Below are 25,998 nucleotides of genomic sequence, written 5' to 3'. Positions count from 1 at the left end.
AGTTTCCACAATTTTTCAAAATGTATTTTTTTTTTTTACAGTGTGGACAGATTATAAAATGTGTTATATCAGTGCTAGAATAAAGAGATATCTTTAATCTAGACAAAAACACATAATTAAGCCCAAAAGATCTGAGTGCTGGAGCTTGTTAAGAATAGACTTCTGTTCTGGACAGAGATCTAGACTTCTAGATCTCTGTCCAGAGTTCATTTTTAAGACAGCCTGCATGACTTGAATAATTTGTTAAAGACGTTAAAGCATTTGATTAATGATTTATACAGCTGAAATGTAGCCTACATTTATTCTCATAAATGTAATAAATGTTGAGCTTTATTTTACCTTTTTTTTTTTTTTTCATTTTGTAGAAATGTTCTATAAATCAGAATCGGATTTGGGAAATATTTTGAATTTATTTCTGTTATGACCACTTCTTCACCTTAGCTGAAATTCAGTTCTTTTCTAAGAAAGTTTTTAAAAGTTTAATAAAGAAGAGGCATGTTTTGAAACTACTTTAAAGTCGCTTTACTTCTGTTACATTTTTTAGTCACTATTTCAAAGAGTACATTTATGCACTGTAGTAAAACATGGTATTTTGTAGTAAGACTGTTAGGGGCAATTTATTAAATCACAATGTCCTTTTCACTAGCAGTCCATTACTCAATAGCTCACACATTAGCATAGTATATTTGTATTGTAGTTTACAGTAAATCCCTTTAAATATACCACTTGTGAAGAAGAGTACTTTTCTCTGAAATTTACTTTAAATATAGAAACAGCCGGTTCTTTACTTTTTTTTAACGGGATTTTTTTTTTAGTGTTATTTGTATCAAAGTGAACATTTTCTTTTGTGAAATATAAGTGTCAGTTATATTTTGAATCTTATTTTGTATTACTTTCTGAACCTTTTGCATTTCCTTTAGTTTGTATTTAGGTTTGTGTACATTACTTAAGTCTATAGAGCAGAAGGGGACCGTGTGTGAGACAATAGTATGCCATCTACATAACAATGCACACATTTTTGTTGCCATGTACATTACACACTGAGTGGGAATTTTGTCCAAGTGGACTTTATTGTAATTACAACCATATACATTCATTAAGGTACACTGTTAAACAAAGATAATCATTAATATGAAAGGACTACACAAAGCATACGTGTCAGCACATTTAATGCACAAAGAACACAGTACAATAAGAAGGTAACAGTGACAATATAGTACTGATCAGTGCATAAGAGCTAAATGTTTAAATGTGAAGAAACTGTCCATTTATGGACGGATAATAACAATAAATATTTTCTATTGCATGCTATATTTAATCAGCTTTGTTGGAAAAAAAAAAACATTTAAAAAAATGCTTTCAATGACATTTATATGCAGACTCGATGGGAAGTTTATGCAGCAGCTTAAACATTTCAAAGAAAAATTTTAAAGTTTTACTTCAGCACCTGCAGTAGCATGATTCAGTTGGTACCATTTGGTGCTGGTGCATTTCCATCCTTTGGCCTTAAAAAAAAATAAAAATACATATATATATATATTTTTTTAAATTCGATGTTAGACAAGGATTGTATGCATGTTATTGGAGCTATCCATGTAAAATGGAGGGATGTAACAAAATAAATTTGGTGAGTCTGTGACCTTGCTAACCTGTGCTGGTCAGGGGGGTGTAATTTTAACAGGTGTAAGGGTGTGAAAATTGTACCCCCCCTTGTTAAGCTGTCAGGTTGAAGCTACAATCAAATGCTTTTGAGCACACATCCTCCATGACATGATGTGATAATAAAATAAATTTGATGAGTCTGTGACCTCGTTAACCTGTGCTGGTCAGGGGGGTGTAATTTTAACAGGTGTAAGGGTGTGAAAATTGTACCCCCCCTTGTTAAGCTGTCAGGTTGAAGCTACAATCAAATGCTTTTGAGCACACATCCTCCATGACATGATGTGATAATAAAATAAATTTGATGAGTCTGTGACCTCGTTAACCTGTGCTGGTCAGGGGGGTGTAATTTTAACAGGTGTAATGGTGTGAAAATTGAAATCCTTCCTGGTATTGTAGTACTTTTACTAACTGTACTATAAAGTTTTCTCACCGGTGAATGACACATGATGTAGCCAAGCGGTTCCCAATTCCAGTCCTCGCTCCCCCCGCTCTGCATATTTTGCTTCACGAGTTCACACTTACATATAATAAACTGAGTAAAGGTTTATGCGTATTTGGCGTGCTGTCCAGGGAGAGGGCTCCGAGCTCGGTACTTACCCCCGAGCCCAGGGTACTCCCCCTGTAGGGAGAGAGGGGTCTGAGCTCTGCATTTAGCCCGGACCCAGAGCGTTCTCCAATGCTGGGGTAGGAACAGGCTGAAGGTGAGGAGTCGGGGTGGTGGAGGGATGCTGAAAGACTAGAACTGATGGAGGTAAGACTGCTTTGATTATTTATAGGGGTTCTCTCTTGAGCTGATTGGATAGATGGTGTGATTGCTGATGATGAAGTGGCTGCGTTATGCCGAGTTCACACTGCACGATTTTCAAACTCGTCGGATCGCTGTTGTTTTCACACTGCGTGACTATCTGGGGAAGCATTCAGTCGCTGCTGTGTTCACATTGCACGATGGATCGGCGACAGGGGCTTTCACATTGCACGATTTCACAATAGGAAGAATTGCCGACAACTCTGTCTGATCCGCAAACTACGTTTCACAACAAAACACACGCGAGAAGTGATAAGGAAATAACGCGAGAACCTGCGTGTGTCAGACCGTTGTTCTCGAGCGAGACTGGAAGTATTAAAACAATATAGCCCGCAAATGGTCTGTGTGCTGATTTCCAGCTACAAAAACAAAAACAGATTATGCAGGAGGGAGATGCAGGGAACAGGGATTGTGTTCTGCAAAGAGTGGTAAATAATAATTTTGCAGTAACTGTTATGCTGATGTTGCGGCTGGTCAAGCGTTGTGCTTGTTTCTGTATGATATAATTGTACATATTAAAATACTGATATGGTCTATAACTCCTCACCGAACTTCCCTCTGCCCTGTATCTTTGTCTCTCATTGGCTGAAGGTCATCGTGATGTCCCAGATAGCAAAATTTGTCTGGCCCACCTCTGGGCCACAACCTTGCTTCACTTCTGGCCCAGTTCTGGCTGGGTCCCCGGCCCAAAATTGGCACACACACTGAAAACCGACTCAAACAATTTCCTCTGGCCCAGATGCGGCCCACGCCCTGTAAAATGACTCTTATTTATTGACGTGGCCCAGATCTGGCCCGCATACTGTAGAGTTACTTCTATTATTTTATGTGGCCCAGGTCTGGCCCAGACACTTTAAACCAGATCTGGCTGAGATTCGGCTTGGTCCCCGGGCCGAATGTGGCCCAGAAACTGCTAAATGTAATTCAGCAGTGAAACACAAATACAACCATTTGTGATTATTCCAGGCTGCATCACAAGTCAGATTGTGGATTGATATCATTCAGAATATTTCATCCAACTTCTTCTGCATGAAGTAATATCACGCCAGCAGGTGAAGCTGGTAAAAAGGGTCTGCGCAGAGGGCTTGTCTGGTTCTCGTAGTCTTTGCTGAGGATCTGTGCTGGGGCCATCAATGAGGTCTTCACAGAGATCTGTCATGGTCTCCGCTGACAGTCAGGGATGTGTTGTGGTCGTTCCTGGGTGCAGGTCCACCATCTGGTCTGGATACCGACTGGATCAGCTAATTACTGTAACCTAGGGATAAGGGTGAGACAGTATATAAGCAACTAATATAAGCAATGATGTCATTCTTCTTAAAAATTAACATGTACATTAGATATTGTAGGAAGTGTTGCTGCTTACCCTAATTGGTGCAGCATAAAGATCCTTTAAGAGATTTGAATTATAGAAATGTGATAGTGTGTCGTGTATGGAAGGTTAAAGAGATGGTTCTTTTAAACTCACAGAGTGTGTCTGCCTCCTGAAGTCCACCCTTCAGCTGGAGCCACCTCTTCATAGTCCCCTTGACCTCCATTTCAGCAGCATTAGCTTGAAAGTTTTTTCCAAATTGCAGCCTTGAAATATGTACAAATATATATTGTAAGATAATTATTTAATCTTAAGCATTACAGCTTTTTACAATCATTAGGACCAGAGCCAGAATTCGCACCTTATATGTTTGATGAATGTTCATGCAGCAGCTCAGAATTTCTGTAAAAAAAATTAAATGAATAAGTGTCAGATTGCATATAACGTTATATAGTGTTCAGATTAAACTTTTAAGTTTGTTTGCTCATAATAATCCCCACCAGAGTAAAATAAGTATGATTTTTTAATCACATCATACGGCATATCTATGCTTCAAAAGTTTTCATTCACTCTAAAAACTGAACCTGCTCAAGTGCAGCAGACAGATTAGGCCTTCATTCAGGAACAAAAGATGATGCACTTACATTTTACGGCTCCCTCTTACGTATCTATAGTGTTTTTCTCTGTCAGAGCTTCCCACACGGCATGTTACCACAAAATAAATATTATTATTAAATTCAGATTGCACGTATTGAATTGTTTTAGCAGGTGTAATGCTACAACAGCGTGCTCAGTTTGAGTCACAAACAAATGACTCATTTGAACGGTTAAGTGAATCGAATCAGAGAGTCACTCGTATGATGTTTATGGCGCCTCCAGCGCGGTCCGACTCCTTTGATTCAATAGCAATCACTCGTTGAAAAAGACGAATCGAATGAACTCTAGCAAACAAAATAGAATTTAACTCATTAAAATGTAATTACTTAACATGATCGTGCACTGGATACAGCTAATTGGTTTTTCATATTAAAAAAAGTACATATTGTTTTCCTAAAGAGACCGCGCCTGACAGTTAGGCCTAACGTTACTCATCAACACTCAATCCGGGACCGAACGGTTTTTAACGCTGTTATCATCGCAAACCTAACAGAACCATCTAAAAACTATACTCTTCGTGGCATTTAAATATCAAACAACACTAGATTGATCATTAAATAACTTAACTTACCTTTTTGCAGCTGAAGTATTCCTCTTGAGAACTGTGTCCGCCGAAATCTCCTCAGGATTAACCGCCGAATCTCTCTCTCAGGCGGCTGATCTCCTTCATTCTAGCAGCGGCCGCCGGAGACAAAACCAGCTCGGGCCGAAGGTAGATACACACAACTACACCGAGTGCGGACCTGCCGCACGTACAACAGCTTTCAGCCGAGATCGGCCCAGAGAGAAAAAGCGTCTGTCAGCCAGAAGTGTTTTGTAGAGTCGGCGCGGTTCTGGCCCATTATCTTCTCACCGACGTCGTGACTGAGCCGACAGTGCCGCATTTCAGCCAGAATCGGCCCGAGTGTGCTTGCTATGTGGGGTAGTTTTCAGTCAGAAATCATTGCACACAGCGTGATTGTGAATCGCCGACAGCTCCAGATATTTAGCATGCTAAATATTTCACAGGCGTCGGCGACGTGTCGGCGATTCTCTCAGATCGCGTCTTTGGTAATTCACACTGCGCGATTGTCACTCGCGTGAACGAGCTCCGATTTGCCTCCGATGTCGGGCATTTGTCGGCGATTTATCAAAACCTGTCGGCGAGTGAAAAATCGGGCTAAAATCGTGCAGTGTGAACTCGGCATTAGAAAGCCGAAAAATCTGAGGTTTTACCCGCAGACATTGATGATAAAGGGTATGGCAATTGATCATTCCAACGAGATCTAAGTTGAATCATAAACATTAAATATGTCTACATTCACTAAGGAACTGGGATGAAAATTAAACTGAAACATGGTAAACATCTAAAATAAAATGTGGCTTTTCATCTCTGTAGATTTAATATATTATAGATACCGTGATTTGCATTAAACTGTAAGCCCTCACACCACAAATAAGGAAATCATATATGGAAATGTTATTTGCGGCAGCTCGTTAATACCCGGCCACTTTTTGTACGGATTAAGTTTCGTTCATTCACTTAATCGCTCGCATCGTTGTTCGGCATCGCTAGTAGGAATCTTCAGCTTGGTTCGGTCAAGTATTTATTTGCATAGCATCCACAATACACATCGTTTCAAAGCAGCTTAAAGTTCTGTTACCTCTATAATGGCTTTACTCTTAACACTGAGCACGATCCACTGTTTGAGATCTAGCTGTCCTGTATTAATAATAGAAAAGAATTCTCCCTTTACAAAATTAGCCATGTTTTGCTACTCTAACCATAGTTTATCCATTGTATTTAATAAGATTGTGGTTATACGAATGGTAATACATATACCAAAAACACGGTCGCTACACGTTTACTATAGTAAAACCATGGTTAATTGTTGTAAGTGCTTTAGCAGTTAGCATATATCAGTACAGTGAAGGAGACGGAATAGTAATGAATATGTGCAGCCTCTCAGACAACAGAGCGATTTTTTTTTATTTAAAGAGATTTACATATTAGTCCGTTTTATTCTAAGCATGTAAGATGTTTTTCAAAAACTATTAATGTAAAACGGTTGGCTTTTTCTGTGGTGATTTGCATTTGTTTAGGCTGTGTGCTCCTGAGCAGTGCCAGAGAGGATGGACGATTTCCAGCCCAAAAGCTCACAAAAACCCGCCCAAAACTTTAACGGTCAAAATAATGTGTTAGAATGTAAATCAAGGTTGATAAGAAACATTTTTAACTCCTTATAACGAAATAATGACGACAAAATAATATAAATATAATGCTAGATATATTTCCCATGGATCAAATCGGGGGCAAATACATTAAAGAGAACTACCAAATATGATTAAAATATGCAAGCAGACACTGACAAAATCAAGAAATTAACCAATACCCTCGAAAAGCACATGCATCATTTTCATGTCAACATTCAGAATTTAAATGCAAAAAAGTGCCCAAGTGATAAGAATAAGCAAGGTAATTACAGGTATTTCACACTCCTTCATGCACACACCATGACAGTCAAAACTGTCATTCTGTATGATAATCCGACAATTAAAAAATAAATGAACAACAACAATAATGCTCTTACCTTCGTCGTGTCGCTCTATAATTTCACACAGAACTAATCTTTCGGGAACTTCATATTGAACATAATATAGAACTTTGCACAGTCAAAACTAACAAGTCCAGTATCTTTAAAGGATACCAATCCAGACCGTTTAAAAGATAAATGACAGGATTGTATAGAATAGATTTTGATTAAATAATTTAACTATGCTCTGATTTCGGAGTTGCAGTGATATAGCCTTCATGTCATCTCCCTCAACAGGTGTAATTCACGTTTTGAGAGTTAAAACACTCTCCACTCTTTACCATCGAACTTATATTTAGGCATTATGATCACTTACAGTTCAAAATCAGATCCTTTATTGCGCTAAAAACCAGTCACCCATGAACCATCACGTCTGTCTGCTGATCCCTATAGTGATTGGCCGCGACATCAACATCAGCTCCAGATATTGTGTGTGTGTGTAACGTTGTGATGACTGATTCGATGCATGCAGTATCTATATGCACACTTGGGCTTGTTTGTTAACCAATTAGCCTATACAATTTATATGTTTTGAAAACCGCCAAACTGACCAAAAACCCGCCCAAATTTTGTCCACCCGCCCAAGCCTATATTTACCTGCACAATCAAATTCAAACCCGCCCAATCTGGCAACACTGCTCCTGAGCGTGACCTAAAACATGGCGGAATCCGACGTAGGTTCCCATGCTCTATAAATGAAACACACTGCAGGAGTGTTTACGTCTCGTTCCTGACTGTCTTTACTGGATGTTTTTAGAGAATATTTGCATTTATTCACATGCGATTGTATTAGTTACTCATATGCTGGGCTGTCATGATTTGGCTAGTGCAGGACGCGCATCAGAGGGGATTTAGAAGTGGGTATACGGAATGACACACTCCATTTCACCACTGTATATACATATACACATATATAAACTGTTTATGATTATCCAGGCAGGAAAAATAGATAAAAATTCTGAACACCTTAAAAATCACAGAGACCAGAACAATCTCTGTAAATAAACATGATATTTATTTAGTTTGGGGAAAAGAAATCTCAGCTCATGCAATTCACTTTGTAATCATGTAAACAAAATAATTTTGATAGATGCTGAATGCACAACAGATCTTAAGACAATAAAATGGAATGTGTTCTACCAAATTTCAGGCAACAGAGATGACTCATTGCCAATGTACTTCACAGGAGATCCTTTAAAGTTGCTGCAAAGGAACATGAACATACTCATCCGACATTTAAAAATGGAAACCAAGAAGGCATGCCTTTTTTTATTGCTTTAGGGGTCAACCTGTCATCCCACTGCATCAGCAACTCCACTCTCACACAGAGACAAACAAACAATCCCTGGTCAGGAATGCTTTTAAAAATGGATTTTCAGCTTAAGGGTTAAGAGGCCTGAGGAATGAGCACACTTCATTTTTGTACGTTCAAGGGGGTATACCTGCAGAACAAACCCACCAGCACTCCGCACGTTAAGTTGTGAAATGGATTTCTTGCCATTCGTATGGTGAAATGGCACTGCTTGTTGAAGCCAGTTTTTCTTTTCTTGGTAAGTGTGAATGTTTTAAACCAAACACGGATACACAAACCCAGTACATATTTATGATGTCACAATCAATAGACCATAAAAATATATCATGCTGTAGATCTAAGTATACACATATATATTTATATATATTTATATAATATGAGAGCTCCCAGTATTAACACTTATAAAAAATCTTAACAGGCACAATAGTGTTACCCTGGATAGGAATGTTAGAGAAAAACAAAAAGAAATGTTCTCCCTTTTCAACATCAGAATACATCATCACTATGGAAACAAGAGTATGTCATACATTTGATAATCATCTAAAGAGGCTAATATAGACAGAATATTGCTGAGATCATATCTTTTTTTTTTTTTTTTTAAAACTAACCCATGTCATAAAAAACAAGGAAACAACATAATCCCCCAACATTTATACAGACTCAGTAGTATTGAATGCATAATCCACTGCACTTCTCAATAAGTGCACGGACTGCATATCCAGCACAGTAGTAAAGTAAGGCCTCGATCATTTTTGTTGGCAAAAAAAAAAAAAGAAGAGGAAAACAAACATATACATCTGTCATAATTACACTTTTCTAAACCTAGAAAAAACCTCATCATGTGCAAATATTTGAATCTTACAATTTGTGGATTAAGTCAGTGAGTATAAAGATGATGTGAACGATATCCGTCCCTCCATCTGGAGGTCACTTTCCACTCGTGATGCGACAGCGGAGCCATCAGTCCAGTTCAGGATGCCAGATTTTTATTTCATGTTGATTGTACAATCTTCTTTAGTTTTTCTATCTCCATCTGAAAATAAGCATACACAATTTTCCTTAACATGGTAAACTTTTGTTTGCACTATAAGCCTGTTTTAAAAGAGTAGTTCAGCCAAAATTGAATGTTAGCTGAAAATTTACTCAAAGTCATGTACATCTTTGATGGCCTCAGGGTGTTTCTTCATCACAACAGATTTGGAGAAATTTTGCAAAATGATAGCCCAAACAGCTGATAAAAAAACACTGTGATAATCCACTCAACTCCAGTCTATCAATTAACATGAAAAGCTACACATGTTTGTAAATTTTCACTTTAAACCATCGCTTCTGAACAAAATAACATATCATAATCCATAATGCTTCCTCCACTGAAAAAGTCCATGCCCTGTTGTTCTCTCACAACAAAATTCACAGACATATTTGTTTTTTGACTGTTTTTGCTTGGTAAAAAGTGCCTGATCTGTGCATATTTCTTTCCTGATGTAGACGAGACAGCAAGCAATATTATGGATAGAGGACTCTGCTGTAAGCAATGGTTTTAAGTTAAAAATGTCTTAATGATGGATTTGTTTATTACAAACACAGCTTTTAGCTTTACTTGGATTTGTGTGGATTACTTGTGGTTTATTGTGATATTTTTATCAGCTGCTTGGACTCTCATTCTGACGGCACCCATTCACTGCAGAGCATTGATCTCAAACTCAATTCCTGGAGGGCCACAGCTCTGCAGTTTAGCTTCAACCAGCTCCAAATCACACCTGCTTGGAAGTTTCTAGTTATCCTGAAGACCTTGATTAGCTGGATCAGGTGTGTTTGATTAGGGTTGGAGCTAAACTGTGCAGAGCTGTGGCCCTCCAGGAATTGGAGTTTGAGACCAACGCTGCAGAGGGTGAGCAAGTGATGTAATGCTAAATTTCTCCAAATCTGTTTCGATGAAGAAACAAACTAATCTTTATCTTGGATGGCCTGAGGGTGATTAAATTTTCAGCTCATTTTAATTTTCCTGTGAACTATTCTTTTAACGTCTAGCATGGTACCTTAAGTAATCGAACCGTTACAGAGGAAACATTTTACAATGACGTTAAAGGGTTAGTTCACCCACAAATTAAAATACCCCATGATTTACTCACCCTCAAGGCATCCTAGATGTATATGACTGACTTCTTTCAGATGAATCGAATCAGAGTTTTATTAAAAAATGTCCTGGCTCTTCCAAGCTTTATAATGGCAGTGGGTGGGTGTTATTGTTCAACAGTCCAAAAGAAGTCCACTAAAGCGCATCCATCCATAATAAAAAGTGCCTCACATGGCTCTTGGGGGGGTTGGATGAATAAAGATCGATGCGTTTTTCTAAGAAAAATATCCATATTTAAAATGCTATAAACAGTTTTCTCTAGCTTGTGCTAACTGTTGTACAAGCTGTTCTGGGCGGATGACATAGGACGTCGGCGTAGCCTAAGCACCAGTAAAAATAAGCAAGTCTCATGAGAATCAACGTTTGTTTACAGGAGCAAAGGAAGCAAAATTTCCTTACTTTAGCAAAGGAAAACCAGTCTCCTCTTGGCTTATGTCGAAATCCTCCGACATTTTGCAAATCCTCGTTTTGTACTTCTAATTCGTGACCAGTGTTTTGTTTTGCTCTCTCCTCTGCGTTTCCGCGTTCGTCACTAATCACTGCCACATGCATTATGCCGATGTCCTACGTCATCCGCTGGAAAGGCACTCTCTCGTGAACGCGCATATGACAGTTAGCAGAAGCTAGAGAAAACTGTTTATAACGTTTTAAATATGGATATTTCTTAGAAATATTTTCTTAGAAAAACGCATCGATTCGATACAGGAGGCCTTTATTCACCCCCCAGAGCTGTGCGAGGCATTTTTTATTATGGACGGATGCACTTTATTGGACTTCTTTTGGACTGTTGGACAATAACAACCACCCACTGCCATTATAAACCTTGGAAAAGCCAGGACATTTTTTTATTATAACTTCGATTGGATTCGTCTGAAAGAAGAAAGTCATGTAAACCTAAAATGCCTTGAGGGTGAGTAAATCATGGGCTAATTTTCATTTTTGGGTGAATAACCCTTTAACTAAAAAAACTCAACAAATGGCAAACACCTCAGTTTTGAAGAACTACATTTTTACTAGGGATGTGCCCGAAGCCGAATACTTATTCGGAAAGGCACGGATAGTGGCTTCAAAACGAATAATGGATTTATCCGAATAACAGAAAAAATATTCGGCAGACACAATCACATGTTTGTTGGAACAGCACTACATTAGTGAGGTCTGCGGTTGTTAAGATTTGTGCAATAATAATTGCTTTGATAGTGTTTGACACCGTTTCGTACAGATAATATCATGGTGATCATTGCGTTTGTCTAACAAATGTGGTCTCCTTAGCAATAAACTATACGCGTGCTTCTTTTTTTGATTGCTGCCTGTCAGTGCCGGCGAAGCAGTGTTGCCAGATATTGCTACAAAAAACAAACAACCAATCTCCTGAAGAATGCACCAAAATAAGTTTAAATCTTGTATTTTGCAAATAGGAAACAGAATCTCTAACCTCCACCTTCATCCTGCCACTTTATTAATGCCCTAATTACTTTATTAACGCTGTCACATTAAGTATTAAAACAAGTCCAGCGACGCTTAAAATAACTAGATCTGGCAACACATCTGGCGGAGCGGAGTGGCGGCTGCAGTTGCGCCAAGCTCCTTCACTCCTGCATTTCGCAGCGAGTCAGCCACATGAATTTATTCAGCGACATGATTTTAAATAATTTTTCATAAGGTTTTCAAATTTTATTTTTGAACATGAAACATTTACGGAGGTCTGGACCTATGGGCCTGGATGTGTAAAGTGATTGAGTGTAAAAACGCATTACATTTGCCCTTTTCGTGAATGGCATTACATTTAATTATACAAGACGAAGAAATGCGATGTTTGATCAAGGCTTTTGGAGGGTCCAAATTATTTTTTGCGCTCTGTTGATAAAAAAAAAACTTGTATATGATCACAGACTCCCACAACACATGATCTAAGTTACTTAAAGTTCAAGCGAGCTTTATTGTCATTCTGCTATGATAGGCTACTGAACACTTTCTTTCCATTTCTATTTCTTTTTTTTCTACTAGTGCTCTTATTTAAGATTATGGATGCTTGTCTCTTGTCAAATTTGTACACAAAGTTTCACTGGAAAAGAAGAATAAAGTAATTTTTCTTTTTTGATAAAGTTTTAAATGGAAGATATTTACAGTTATAATTTTAATAAAAAATAATACTTTCTTTAGTTATACAAGGCATATTTGTTAAGTGAAAACTGCGAATCGAACAGATTTGCATTTAAAATGGTATTTTCATGTAATTTGACGAACTTCCGTTTTAAGCCACGCCCACTTCCAGATCTATCCGAATACGGATACAGATACAAACAATTTTGAGATTGTCACCGATACAGATACAGATACAAATAATGGCTCTGCTGCACACCCCTAATTTTTACATTTTCAAACAAAAAATGCTTGCCTGTGTTTTTGGATGCTTAAAAATTGTACTGAAATTCAATTTGGAAGTTAAAAATATGTCTTGCGGTTTAGAAAATTCCACTAATCAAAGTCAATATTTTTTTTATTACATTTTAGGTATATAAATATATGTTAAAAGCAATTTATATCCACAACATTTCAGATCACCACCACTGATGCCCTGGCCTTGTGTGATGCCATACATCTTAGTTGCTAGCAGGTGTGGACTTTAGGTAAAGTATTGCTAGTTTTTATGTTCAGTGAGTGTGAGAAACAAGCAGCAGGAGACTCAGAGCCGAGTCATACCCCTTGCGTTCACCCCGCTGAGTGTGGAAGCAAACCCAAGGTATCCCGCCTGCATTTCACTGTCCTCTGAAACAGCACTCTGACATCTGTTTACATCAAACTAACAGACTCTGACAAGCCATAAAGAGAAATTCTGATTTCAAGATCGATTTACCTGCAGGGCCATCCGTTTGAATCGTTCATCATCCAGCTCTTTTCGGAGTTCACGGAGCTCTCTCCTACAAAGTTATGAAAGACATTCCAGAATTACTAAAATCAACAGAGGTTTTCAACCTTTATGCCACAAGTGATTTCTAAATACATTATCTACAATGAGATGAAATTTCAAATGTGGATACAAATCTAGACATAGCTTGACCAGTACAGAATACCAGAAACCAAGCAGCATGAAACAAAACGATCACTTACGACTGTTGTGTCTTCAGTAACTCTATAGACAGCACTAGCTCCTTCATCTGAGACTTCAGTTCCTCCAGTTCCGATCCTTTCTCCTCTTCCTTGTCAAGTTTTGGTTTGGGCTCAGGGGTGATATGGGTTGCTGAAATGCTTTTAGGCACCGTAGATGGTAAGGGTGATGAGACAGACGTCTGCAAGAAAAGCAAAATCCAGCGTATCAATTAGTACTCTATAATCATTTTTTCACATACACATACATTTTGATTTGTATGACAATATTTAAAGTGGATAAAATAATGCATCAATATATTAATTATAATACATAGTTGACTACACCTAATCATAATATTAATATCACTGTTACTATTAATATGTAGATATAATATAGTACATTTAATGCAAAAACTACAAGACACCCAAACATAACACTTATGATACTGTACAATCAATAGCATACAATCAATCCCTTTCTTCTCTTTATTTCTTATAAGAGTGACCTTGTGCTAGTCCAAATATGAGTACCATCTGTGTGAAACCAGACAGTGAGGTTCTCAGTCCATTTCACATAAGCTTAACGTAAAGAACACTACATAATAAAATAAGTCCTCAGGACTGAAGCCTCATTTAAAAAGAAGAGCCAGACAGTCAGTCGAGATCATATCAGTGATGCTGTTTATCTCACAAACCCTTGAGAATATAATTTCATGGAATGTATTTTCAGGGAGTCACAGATAATCAGACAGGCATCTTAGGGAATTGAACCTTTTACATATTCCTTTGTTTAGCCATTTAATTACTCAATTCAGATATTGCAGAAAGCCACACAAGATTCGTGCATTAAGGGATAGTTCAGCCCCAAAATTTTAATTCATCATTAAAAGTCTTAATTTCTTTGCCCCTTTTTTCTAAACTTATATATAAATCACAGTATCTTCTTTTTTGAATGTGAATTGTGTGCTATATATTTGAGGTACCTTAAACGAATTTTGTGTGGAAGGAGCAACGTCAACTTCATCCACTTTCTCGATTTTCTCAGCTTTCTCGCCAGTCTCCTTGCTTGGCTGCAAGACGTTACAGAGCATGTTATACAAAAACATGGGAAGAGAAAAGCGCAAATAGCACTATGCTTGACACACATCCCATCTGAAGTGTCACTGGTAAGGCCTTTTTTGATCCAGACAAAAAAAACTACCTGATAGCCTTATTATGCCACCCTACACATCATGAGAACATTATTTTCTGTCTCAATCAAAATATATGTAATAGATGTATTACAAAAATATCCATTAAAAATGTTAGTGCTTAGCACAAAGAGATTTAGCAGATCCTGGTTTGCTCATCCTGCAGGGCTATGATTAAAGGAACATCTATGATTTCACATATGACAGTATGTAAACTCAAAAAATACTAACACATAAAATAACAGTTCTATGAAACAAAAACTTGAACATTTCTTTATTGAAAATTATAAAACAATTATTAAGCTGATTGGTTGATATAGAGAATGTCACTTAATGTTTTAGTATTAATGTACTATCATTTTTATGAAATGTTATGTTTTTTTCTTCTAGGTGAATGTATTTAATTATTATTATTTTTTTAATTTTAGTTTTTTAATATTAATGAAAACTGGTGCAATGTGTTTTATCTACAAGTGGAAGGATGGAACTTAATGAATGTGCAAAATTAATGTTTTGATAAAATGTCATTTTAATTAAAAACCATTTGCTTACAAAAAAAAAATAAATACATTTTTATGTTATTATCTCAAATATTTTCATTAGTCTTTTAGAGCCCAAGGCAACTAAGTGTTTTATACTCACGGAGTGACCTCTGTGTCCAGGTGGTCTTTTGCCAGGCATCTTTGGTCGCTGTGTGGTAGGGTGGGTTAACTTCTCCGAGACAGAGGAGACATCATCAAAACTCATGAGATTAACTACAGGAATAAGACACATAGAAGAAAGACTCAATCATAAGAACAGCCTTCAGTCACAGTCAAACACGACCTATCTCAGCTGAATTATAATTTAGAAGTTATATATGAGCCAAAAAATTAATTTGGAGTTACATAAGCCAATTTAAAAGTCATATGAGGTAATAAAGTAAGTTTGTCTAGATCAAAACCCAACAGTGCAGGAAATTACAATTCATTACTGAGTGATGATGGTTGTACAAAGATTGTGGCAAAGTTTGAAAAAGTTCCAATCAATCATCCAGGAACGGTTGTCAGTTAGATATCTTAAAAACAGGCACTAAAAATCCATCTGACGGACTTTAATATGCCCACCATTACCTACCTAACAATTTTAACCCATTAGTCACCCTTTGAATGGTATCTTAGAGATTGGACACACAAAAAAACAAGAACCACATGCCCTTGTAAATACTAAAAAAAAGCAGTGACTATATACACAAAAGATTTCCATGAAGTGTAAAATGTCTTATCCAGAAGTGGCAAAACCGAACTTGATGTTTTTCTCCTTCTGATGGGGTCTAAAAGGAATCCAGACGCCTGCTGCAGTGACATTCTCATGACCTTTCGAGACGATGCGATTATAGCACCTTTGGTGCCATTTTGTCAACCTTTGAGACTGAAGCAACATCCTGGCGCTTGTGTCCACATACAGATTATCTACTTAAACAGCATCCTTTTTTTTTTTTTTTTTTTAAGAATTCTTGTTTTCTATTTTTCCTTTTCATCATTTAGATTTTTTCCAAGCAAAATATGGTGCTTCCAAGGCGAACATCCTCCAGTGTGCTTGTAAGTGCATGTTTTTAAGATAAATATGTATGTAAATATATATGTAAATATGCTTTTATCTGTCACAGTATTAACAAGTAATGCATGAGAACTAATTTAACAAACAGTCAGACCTAAGTGAACAAACTTGAGCTGATAGATTAGTTGCACCAATTTATCAGGCAATTTTAATTAATCTAAATTTAAAAATTTAGATTAATTCTAAAATACTGTATGTATAAGAAATAAACTGACATCTCAGATCTCAGATAATTACTAAGGGACTGATTCAGATTCGAGTAATTTGCAATTTTCAATCGTAGTTTTAAAATCAAAGAAACCTTAGGATATGACTTCAGAAGGGATCCTTTTAAAAAATTCCCAAAACAACAACAAATGTAAAGATGTGACCCAAGGCAACTGAGCAGAAATAATAAACTACTCGCTTCCTTTATCTTTCACAGGTAATTTTAACATTTTTAACCAGCTCTACAGATCTGGACCACCACCCTCTGTGCAGGAAGAGTAATCCTGCTCCCAGCAAGGGATCCATGGTGCTAATCCACAAACAGAGCTCTGCTACACCCAAACCACAGCAAAAACCATACTGAGTTGTGAAAAACTGAGCATTCAAGAACCAAAACCATTCCAAACACTAACATTATAGTCTCTGTGCCGGTGGTTCTCAACTCTCAGAGTTAAAATATTAATATAATTGCTAACATGCTTTGTTGTTGCATGTGTAAGTAGTGTGATTAGGATCTATTTGTTTCCTGCTAAACAGTTCTGAACTTTGTTATGGTTTTGTTGCCACATGATGGTCAATACAAACCAAAATCAGAACAACTTACCTATATCTGAATTCTTCTCACTGCTTTCCACGACGGTTTTTGGCTTAATGGGTACAGGTTCGCTCTCTGGTTTTGATCGTATAATGGGAACTTCTCCATTTTGCCTGTGGGATTTATGAGGAAAAGTTAGAACAATTGCATGCAATGCCCACTGTCACACTCTAAATGCAAAGGCTGTTCCAGACAGTAAAATAAATTACTAATAAGAAAGCTATTTTTTGATTAAAGATGTAAGGTAACACATATACTGTGTCTTTTGCAGAAAAAAAAAAAGCATCATATGCATCTCATAATGCATTGTAACAAGCTCAGTGTAACATTGCCATATTTTATCCAATATGGCAAAAAGAGCAATACACTGGGAAACATTGATAGTTACATATAAATGTATGTTTAACATGTATAACAAATACACATTCAATACACATAAATATACTATATCCGATTTAATTTAACAATATACACATATTTGGTTTTAAATTGAATATTTCAATTTAATAAAATATTGTATTAAAAATTATTAATATGAAATAAACACAAAATATTTTAACTGTGCTACAAATTTACTATGCTTTTAAAACCTAAAAATGTATTACGATAAGGCTTATGACACCAACACTTGCTTGGCGGCTGGTGATGGAGTGAGAGGCAAGTCAGGTCGTTTTGTGTGGATGGAAGGACGCAGCAGTCCCTTGTTTGGAGGCACAGGTTTTTTCGGGGGCACGATGGGGCCAGCAGGTTTGGCAGGTTTCTCTGGCAAGGGCTTGACAACTTCAGAGAAACAAAGGACAAATATATATATGTTTTGAGATAATAAACGTCCACCCAGACATGGCAAGACACAACATTTATGCAAAACATTGTTTCTTACAAGGTTCTGGGAGTTAATTGCCTAGATGTAGGATATTGTAATAAGGTCAATACAAAAATAGTATTAGTTCCTTCATTCTTGATTATGGAAATTCATACAATACAAATACATATGTATATAAATACATGTACTAAACTGGTCCAAATGACATCAGAAACTTTCATGAGTGTTCACAATGAAGTGACTCCAAGTAGGTCAGAAGAGATTTCGGCAGGATGTTTGCACCACATCGATCTGCTTCTGTCTTTTTTGTCAAATAAAACACTCTTTCTGACATTCACATCACAAGTCTTGTGTTCAATTTGTGACACTTGCTCTAAATAAGAGAGACTTCTATCTGATAAACATGAAGTCCTGCTTTCAGACACCGCAAAGATTATCAGATATATGTTCCAGTAGAGTGACATTCATATGAGAAAATAATTTGCAGGAAGTCTTTGATGCATACACAATAGCAGTTAACTCAACACATGCAGTTGGTCAGAGTGCATGACATTTTTCCTACAAAGTAGCTACAACATTATATAAAGTACATTATAAACAGTATTTAGAGTACACACATCAGATGACCTTAATAGCCCCCACCTGCCTTGAGCTAAATTAAATAGGGATGGGTATCAATTCAGATTTCCTACTTCAATTTGATCCCATTTCATAAGCTCTGGATTTTATAATATTAACTTTCAGTATCTGGCTATATTTCAGTTATAATGTCCATTTTGTTTATATATGAAAGAATACAATACGAAAACATTAATTTTGAAAACTGACAACAGGGCCCAGACTATGCAAATCAAGTGCCATTTAACAGTCAACACCAGCTGAAGTAAACTTTAAATCGCAATTTGTGTGTACAACTGTTATTACAACACTGTGTAACATTACAATTGCTGTTCAAAAGTTTATGGGTGGTGAGATTTTTTAAAAGAAGTCTCTTATGCTCACCAAGACGGCATATATTTAATCAAAAACACAGTGAACACTGTAAATTTGTGAAATACTATTACGAATTAAAGCAACTGATTTCTATTTGAATGATTTTTAAAATGTTATATTTATTCCTGTGATGGTAAAACTGAATTTCCATCAGTCATTACTCCAGTCTTTAGTGTTACATCATCCTTCAGAAATAATTGTAATAAGTCAATTTGGTGCTTAAGAAACATTTTTATAAACCGTTGTGCTGGTTTATTGTTTTGTGTAAGTTATGATAACATCATTTACAAGGTGGTTTTTTTTTTTTTTTGTGGATGAATAGAAAGTTCAAATGAATCAGCTTTTCTTTGAAACAGTATTTTTTGGAACATGAATAATGTCTTTACTGTCATTTAAGATCAATTTAATACATCCTTGCTGAATAAAATTATTCATTAAATAATAAAAAAATAAATATCAAATAAATTATTCATTTAAAAAAAAAAAAAAAATAGCTTATGGCTTTAGCAATCTAGTTGCATTGTGACGCAGTGCCTGCCTGTAGTGAAGATTGGGTATACACGTGAAATGACTGCATTGCAACAGTTCCTTTTGAATGCATGTGTAAATAAGCAAGAAAGATTCTCTCTTATAAAGGCTCTTAAAAAGTGCTTAGAAAACTAATGAATGAATAAAAACAAATTTGCAATCAATTAAATTAACACCATGATGATTTTTAGAGGCGTGTTAAAAGTGGACTCCATGCTTAACTATTAATAGGTTGCTCACAGAAACGATTTATTTCATATTATTCAATGAAGAACTACACTTATACATATCAATTTCTGCTTTTTCATTCTTTATGACACCACAGTTGGCAAGAAGAATTTGTGGTATAACAGGAACCGGACAGTGGGCCCTCTCTTACCTTTATCTTCATGCCGTGGCTGTGGTTGCTTCTTGTCCGCACTGGGGGCCTCTGGTTTCAGGACTGAGAAATGAAGCATATCGACTGAGTTAATATGTTTTTTAGATACTACACTGAAGATAGAGCAGCTCTAGACACAGTAGATAAAAGAACAATGTGACTCCTGAGACAGACGTTTGAAGAGAATAGGAAACATACAGTCAATGACTTGCATTTCCTGTGTGGGTTGGAGACAGACCAAATCTTTGCAACCCTCTATGCAAGCTTTCTTTAAAGCAATTGGGATGATGCGGTGCCCCTTTGATGCATAACAACATCCGGCTTTTTTTTTTTTTTTTGCATGTTTTGCAGACAAAAGCTGTGAGGGACTGACAACTTCAGCTGCATTATCAGACTTTACATCTGTAGTGACAGATCATACGATTTTGTCCCCGCCACTCTAAACAAACACTAGTCAGCTATAAATTGTTGCATCAGTCTTGAAGCCCATTTACAATTAAACAACTGATGTCTTGATCGACTGGGTTACTATCCAATCAACTATCTACTAATAGCCCCTCACATTATTTGATCATATGTGTTTGGATATCTTACTAACCTTAAAATATCATTGACATCTTCAGCAATTTATTGAATGTAAATATGCCACAAAAAAAAAAAAAAAAAAAGAATTACATAGCTGGTTAGCAAATTAACCAAAATAAAATTATAATGCTATTTTCCAGCAAGTGTGTTTAAGAATTTATAGCTGTATTATAATATAAGATTTTTTGTCAAATAAAATAAAATATGAAATTAAATTAAACAATTATTCAAACAATTAAATTAAGCAAGGTTTTTAAAAACTAAATGAAAATATTTGTGGAATATATAACATGCTGTACAGAACATCATTTTTTATGGGGGCAGTAAAAATAAAATAAAACAAAATAATTATTCCAAATGAATGAATAAAAAATGATCACTGCTGCAGCTTAAACTAAAAACAGTTCAAGAACGATGAAAGAAGTGTCCAAATCATTCAATACGCCACCACTGATGTGTGGACAGACATGGGCTCTGTGTTCAGTGCAATAATTGAATATGCTAGTTTAGCTGGCATCACCTCTGATCTTCTCAGCATACACCAGCAAGCTTCTCTGAAAACCACAGGGGAAGCAGCTCAAATCAATATGCCATCCTGCACCAGCTATTATCCACTCACATACTGATGCAGACATATTGGCATGTTCCCTTCAAGTACCACTATTAAGGGCCATCAAATCATGTCAGCTGCCTGTAGCAGGCAAAAACATGGGGGGTGGAATGGAAGTCAATGGAGACCAGACATTGTTTGGTTATCCACGTTCTTCAAAATGTCGTCGTCTTTGTTCAACGGAAGAAATAAACTTATACAGGTTTGAAACAATCTGAATGCGAGATTATGATGGCAATTTTTATTTTTGCATGAACAACCGCCTTAAATTGATCACAGGGCTTTTGCGGCTCTTATTACATATGATTGCGAGAGAGTTATTGAGCATAACCTCAGCAGCCAGAATGCGTATGAGGACACTTCAAGCTCTTATTCCTTTGCGGTCTCATAGCAGCTTAAAATGAAAGAGAAGAGTAATGTAAATGTAATCAAATTTATGCAATCAGTGAGATGTGAAATGGTATGTTAAAGATATCATACCTGGGGTTTTGGATGGTGGTGGGGGCTTCTTTGGCTTCTGTGGAGAAACGACAAAAATAAATAAACCTGCCATTTAAAATAAAATTTAAACCTGGAAATAAATCTTTTAGGTCTGTTAAATTTGGGGAAAAAACAATATATTGACATGAAATAAAATATCTTTAACAATGTGCTGCATTATTTCTAGGTTAAGTTTAGCACATTTATGTCGGATCATTCTCAAATCTTGCTGAAGAACACAATCGTCAGGTTTTACGCTACTGTCAGCATGAAATGAAAATTCACCCCATTTCTTAATAGAAAAATTTCTAAAAGGATGATATAAACCTTAATAGACCTTATTTTAAATAATTCAATTGAAATCAACAACTGATGAATAGAACCCAACATTTTTTATTTTTCTATAATTCATTACACAATTCATGCATCTTTGTTTCATTAAACGTTTTTTCAGATAGTTATTCTGAGTATAAATTGCAAATGACAAAAAAAATAAAATTAAATCATTAAATCAGAAAAAAAGGGGGATCTTCATTTCACAGATCAGGTTCCCATAATCCCTTGGGGCTGAATAACAACTAATACAAGTTTCTAAAGAGCTCAACAAATTAAAATTAACTGGAACTAAAATAGATGAAACTGCTGAGGTTGGAAATCCCCCAGCCTCCCCTTTGATGGCTCTGGAAGATTTGATGACTCTTGAACATGTCAATGAATCGCTGCACTGATTACCAGAATAAATCATTTTACTTAACACATATAAATCACAGAGAGTTCAAACAATAATATAGGCCTAGATCAACATTTTCAACTGACATTGATATGCATCATTTATGATGAGGCCGGCATGTACATGCATTTCACGTAAAGTGCGAGTCTTTTATGTACATAATTTCAGAATTCATTGCATTGCCCATTTTCCACAAATATCCAGTCAAAATGTTCCATCTGGTGCCTAAAATTAAACTAAAATAATTAAAACAAGCCCTCAAATAAATAAGACCATAGTTGTATTTGAATCCAAGAAAGTACACATGAGCTTCTTAAGTTGTGAATAAATAGCTCCATTAACTACTGGTTAGACTTTTACAAAGGCTGCATTACCCACAACAGAAGGCAATTCAAGTTAACATACTTTGATGGAGAAAAAAAACTTTTTTTTGAGGGGGTGGGGGGTGGAGCACAACATGCACTGAAGATTTGTTCACAATAAGACCAAGAACATGTCAAGTAAACAGAACTGAATTTGATTTCATGTTGACATTAAATTAAATGTTTTAGCTCAAAAGTTCAGATTTTCCTAGTGTTCTAGCAAACATGCTTATGCCACTAAGTCCTGGACTTAAGTGCGAGTAGGTTTATGAATATCATCATGGGGGAGAAGACAATTTTAATGGATATCGGTTTTATAAGCATACAAAAAGTGACTCCAGCAGCCACATTGTAGCTTATTTTCTTTTAAGTATAAATATTTCTTTCTAGTATAGTTGTTGCTGCAGGGCAAGAAGTGGCCGTTCCAATTATTTTACATTTAGAGAGAAAATTAGCAAGAACTGTTAAAATAAAAAACAAAAAATAGCCAAGCAATTTGGAACTAAATCATTGTTAAATCCTGCTCCCTTCACTATTGTTAACACAGTCCCACTTATGCCGAATTAAAACAGACCTATATAATAAATTGCGTATTAAATTGAGTTTTAGAATAAATTTAAACGTGTCTACATACATATACATATGTGACCCTGCCTGTGAAAACCAGGCTAAAGTCTAAAAATCTAATTCTGAGATAACGAGCCTCAAATTTTGATTTCACCTATTAATTTCGTTAAAAATTGAACTAATATGGTCTTATTCAGTCAGTGTTAAAGGTTTCAAGTTTGTATTTTCACAGAATGTTCTGTACATTATGTAGGACGATTTTATGTAAAAACAGTAAATCTAAAAAAAAAAAAAAAGACTTTAGCTGGGCTTTCACACATATACATACAGTTGTGCTCATAAGTTTAAATACCCCTTTGCAGAATGTGCAAAATGTTAATAATTGAAACAAAATAATAGGGATCATGAAAACTGCATGTTATTTTTTATTTAGTACTGCCCTGAATAAGCTATTATCACATAACAGATGTTTATACTCCACAAGACAAAATAATAACTGAATTTATAAAAATGACCTCATTCAAAAGTTTAAATACCCTTGAATCTTAATACTATATGTCATTTCCTAGATGATCCACGACTGTTTTTATATTTTGTGATAGTTGTTCATGGGTCCCTTGTTTGTCCGGAGCAGTTCAACAGCCTGCTGTTCTTCAGAAAAATCTCCCAGCTCCTGCACGTTCTTTGGTTTTCCAGCATCTTCTGCATATTTGAACCCTTTCCAGCACTGACTGTATGATTTTGAAATCCATCTTTTAACACTGAGGACAACTGAAGGACTCATGCATAACTATTACAAAAGCTGAAAACATGTACTGATGCTCAAGAAGGCCACACAATCCATTAAAAGACGGGGGTATGGGGTAAATATTTTAAATTGGATGATCAGGGTAAATTGTACTTATTTTGTTTTCTGGGAAACATGCAAGTATTTATGTAGGTTCTGAAGTCCAGTACTAAATGAAAAAATATGATCGTTAAACAAAATGAGAAGAATTTACACATCATCAAATGTTTACATCCCCGGCTCTTAATGCATTGTGTTGCCTTCTTGAGCATCAGTAAATATTTTCACCTTTTGTAATAATTGTGGATGTGTCCCTCAGTGGTCCTCAGTGTGAAAATATGGATCTCAAAATCATACAGTCACTTTTGGAAAGGGTTCAAATATGCAGAAGATGCTGGAAAACCAAAGAATGTGCAGGAGTTGGATTTTTCTGAAGAACAGCAGGCAGTTGAACTGCCCAGGACCAACAAGGGACTCATGAACAACTACCACAAAATATTAAAATAATCGTGGATCATCCAGGAAATGACACACAGTATTACTATTCAAGGGTATGTAAACTTTTGATTGGGGTCATTTGTATAAATTCAGTTATTATTTGTCTGGTGGAGTATATGTAAACATCTGTTATGTGAAATAGCTTATTCAGGACAGTACTAAATAATAACATGCAATTTTCATGATCCCTCTTATTTTGTTTCAATTATTAACATTTTGCACATTCTGCAATGGGTATGTAAACTTGAGCACAACTGTATTCACACATACGCTCACACATTTATATATGTGAAGTGAGATCTTACAGTAATAACCATACAATTGGTTAAATTACTGTTGCAGACAGCTCAACTAACCGCAGTTCCCAATTTAGAAGAAATTAGACAGAGATAGTCTGTAACCAACCCTATCTATGACGATTTGTGTTTGGGGCCAAAGAGACGCAAAACAATTTCCTCTCCTTCAACATCAGAGACATACCTGGAAATCAAGGGCTGACGGGTTAATATTCAATCACTCATGGCACACAGAGAAAAACAGTCAAACAGCAGACTGGATCTTTTTGTTCAAATTTAAAATGTAAAAAAAAAGGAAGAAAAAAAAATAAACTTCCAGTTTAACACTGAGGCTGATGTGTCTGTGCTACTTGATCATTTATATATTACTTTGATCATATAATTGCATTAATAATAATAAATACATCTAGGTTACTATTTTTTGAATGCACTATTTAAATACACTATAATTGCAGTCAACTACAATTTACAGAATTTGCCTTCCTAATGCCCTCCGTCCACATCACATACAGAGATCAATGCCTCATCATCTGACAGGACACTTATAGGATAAAGGATTGATCTTGGGCTCCTTGGAATCGGTTGGAGGAATGAACACTTTCACATTTTCCTGAACTGCTTGCTGAACTCAATAACCCATCACATGAGCTTCAGCTCATCACATTCTCACCGCAGCAGCACAAAGACCAATTCACCAATGAAGTTGAAAACGAACAGATTAAAGAAAAAAAAAAAAAAAGAAAAAGAAAGAAAAAACACTTGTGCCCAAAGCATATCAATCCATGAACTGATTCAGTGTAGGGGTATGAGACTTCACAGAATTTTCCTGGAAAATAGATGTGGCAGAGCATAACTTTTGCCTGCACAAGCCCTCTGTTTGTTCTCTAGACATGGTAGCTGGTGCTTTGAACAAATAATCTGCTTCTCACAATAAAAAGGGCCTGTTGTTCCAGAGTTTGCCAAAATGTGGTTAAACATGCACTCTCAGGGTAAACCTGAAGACCCTAAAGCTAGAATGAAGCCATGTGTGTAAAACATATGGTGATGATAAGTGGCTATTATTGATTTAAACGCTTCTTTCAAGGTCAAATTCCCAACAATGAACCAAAAAAAAAAAAAAAAATCAAATGTTAACTTGATATTGTCTGGAGTGTTGTTGATTTTGGTCCTTAAACTCTTTGATTAAAATGTTTAGTAATGAGCTTTCACTGAGAAGCAGGGCTG

The 25,998-nt window shown here is 36.1% G+C and overlaps 1 protein-coding gene and 1 long non-coding RNA gene across 5 annotated transcripts in view; both read right to left on the bottom strand.

Moving 5' to 3' along the window:
- Nucleotides 1-3,426: 3,426 nt before the first annotated feature.
- On the bottom strand, nucleotides 3,427-5,350 carry LOC131527350 (uncharacterized). The gene is made up of 3 exons (XR_009267638.1): nucleotides 4,138-5,350; nucleotides 3,933-4,042; nucleotides 3,427-3,722 (listed from the first exon to the last, which is right to left on the bottom strand). It is a non-coding gene; the product is annotated as an uncharacterized LOC131527350 (long non-coding RNA).
- Nucleotides 5,351-7,998: 2,648 nt separating this feature from the next.
- cd2ap (CD2-associated protein) overlaps nucleotides 7,999-25,998 on the bottom strand; it is a 50,682-nt gene continuing 32,682 nt past the window's right edge. For 2 of the 4 annotated variants that reach the window (XM_058755477.1, XM_058755479.1), the window contains exons 11-19: nucleotides 21,535-21,571; nucleotides 19,860-19,922; nucleotides 17,769-17,916; nucleotides 17,146-17,249; nucleotides 15,378-15,490; nucleotides 14,529-14,615; nucleotides 13,567-13,745; nucleotides 13,313-13,376; nucleotides 7,999-9,351 (exon numbers count right to left, since the gene is read on the bottom strand). In XM_058755477.1, coding sequence (XP_058611460.1) covers nucleotides 9,310-9,351; nucleotides 13,313-13,376; nucleotides 13,567-13,745; nucleotides 14,529-14,615; nucleotides 15,378-15,490; nucleotides 17,146-17,249; nucleotides 17,769-17,916; nucleotides 19,860-19,922; nucleotides 21,535-21,571 — 837 coding nt within the window. In that variant the 3' untranslated portion in view covers nucleotides 7,999-9,309. Of the gene's footprint in view, nucleotides 9,352-13,312; nucleotides 13,377-13,566; nucleotides 13,746-14,528; nucleotides 14,616-15,377; nucleotides 15,491-17,145; nucleotides 17,250-17,762; nucleotides 17,917-19,859; nucleotides 19,923-21,534; nucleotides 21,572-25,998 lie in introns of all 4 variants that reach the window. The other 2 variants (XM_058755476.1, XM_058755478.1) reach the window with 1 other exon arrangement.

Source organism: Onychostoma macrolepis, chromosome 20 (genome assembly GCF_012432095.1).
Source record: "Onychostoma macrolepis isolate SWU-2019 chromosome 20, ASM1243209v1, whole genome shotgun sequence".
In the NCBI taxonomy this organism is placed as follows: Eukaryota; Metazoa; Chordata; class Actinopteri; order Cypriniformes; family Cyprinidae; genus Onychostoma; species Onychostoma macrolepis.
This window is presented reverse-complemented; position numbering and strand designations above follow the sequence as displayed.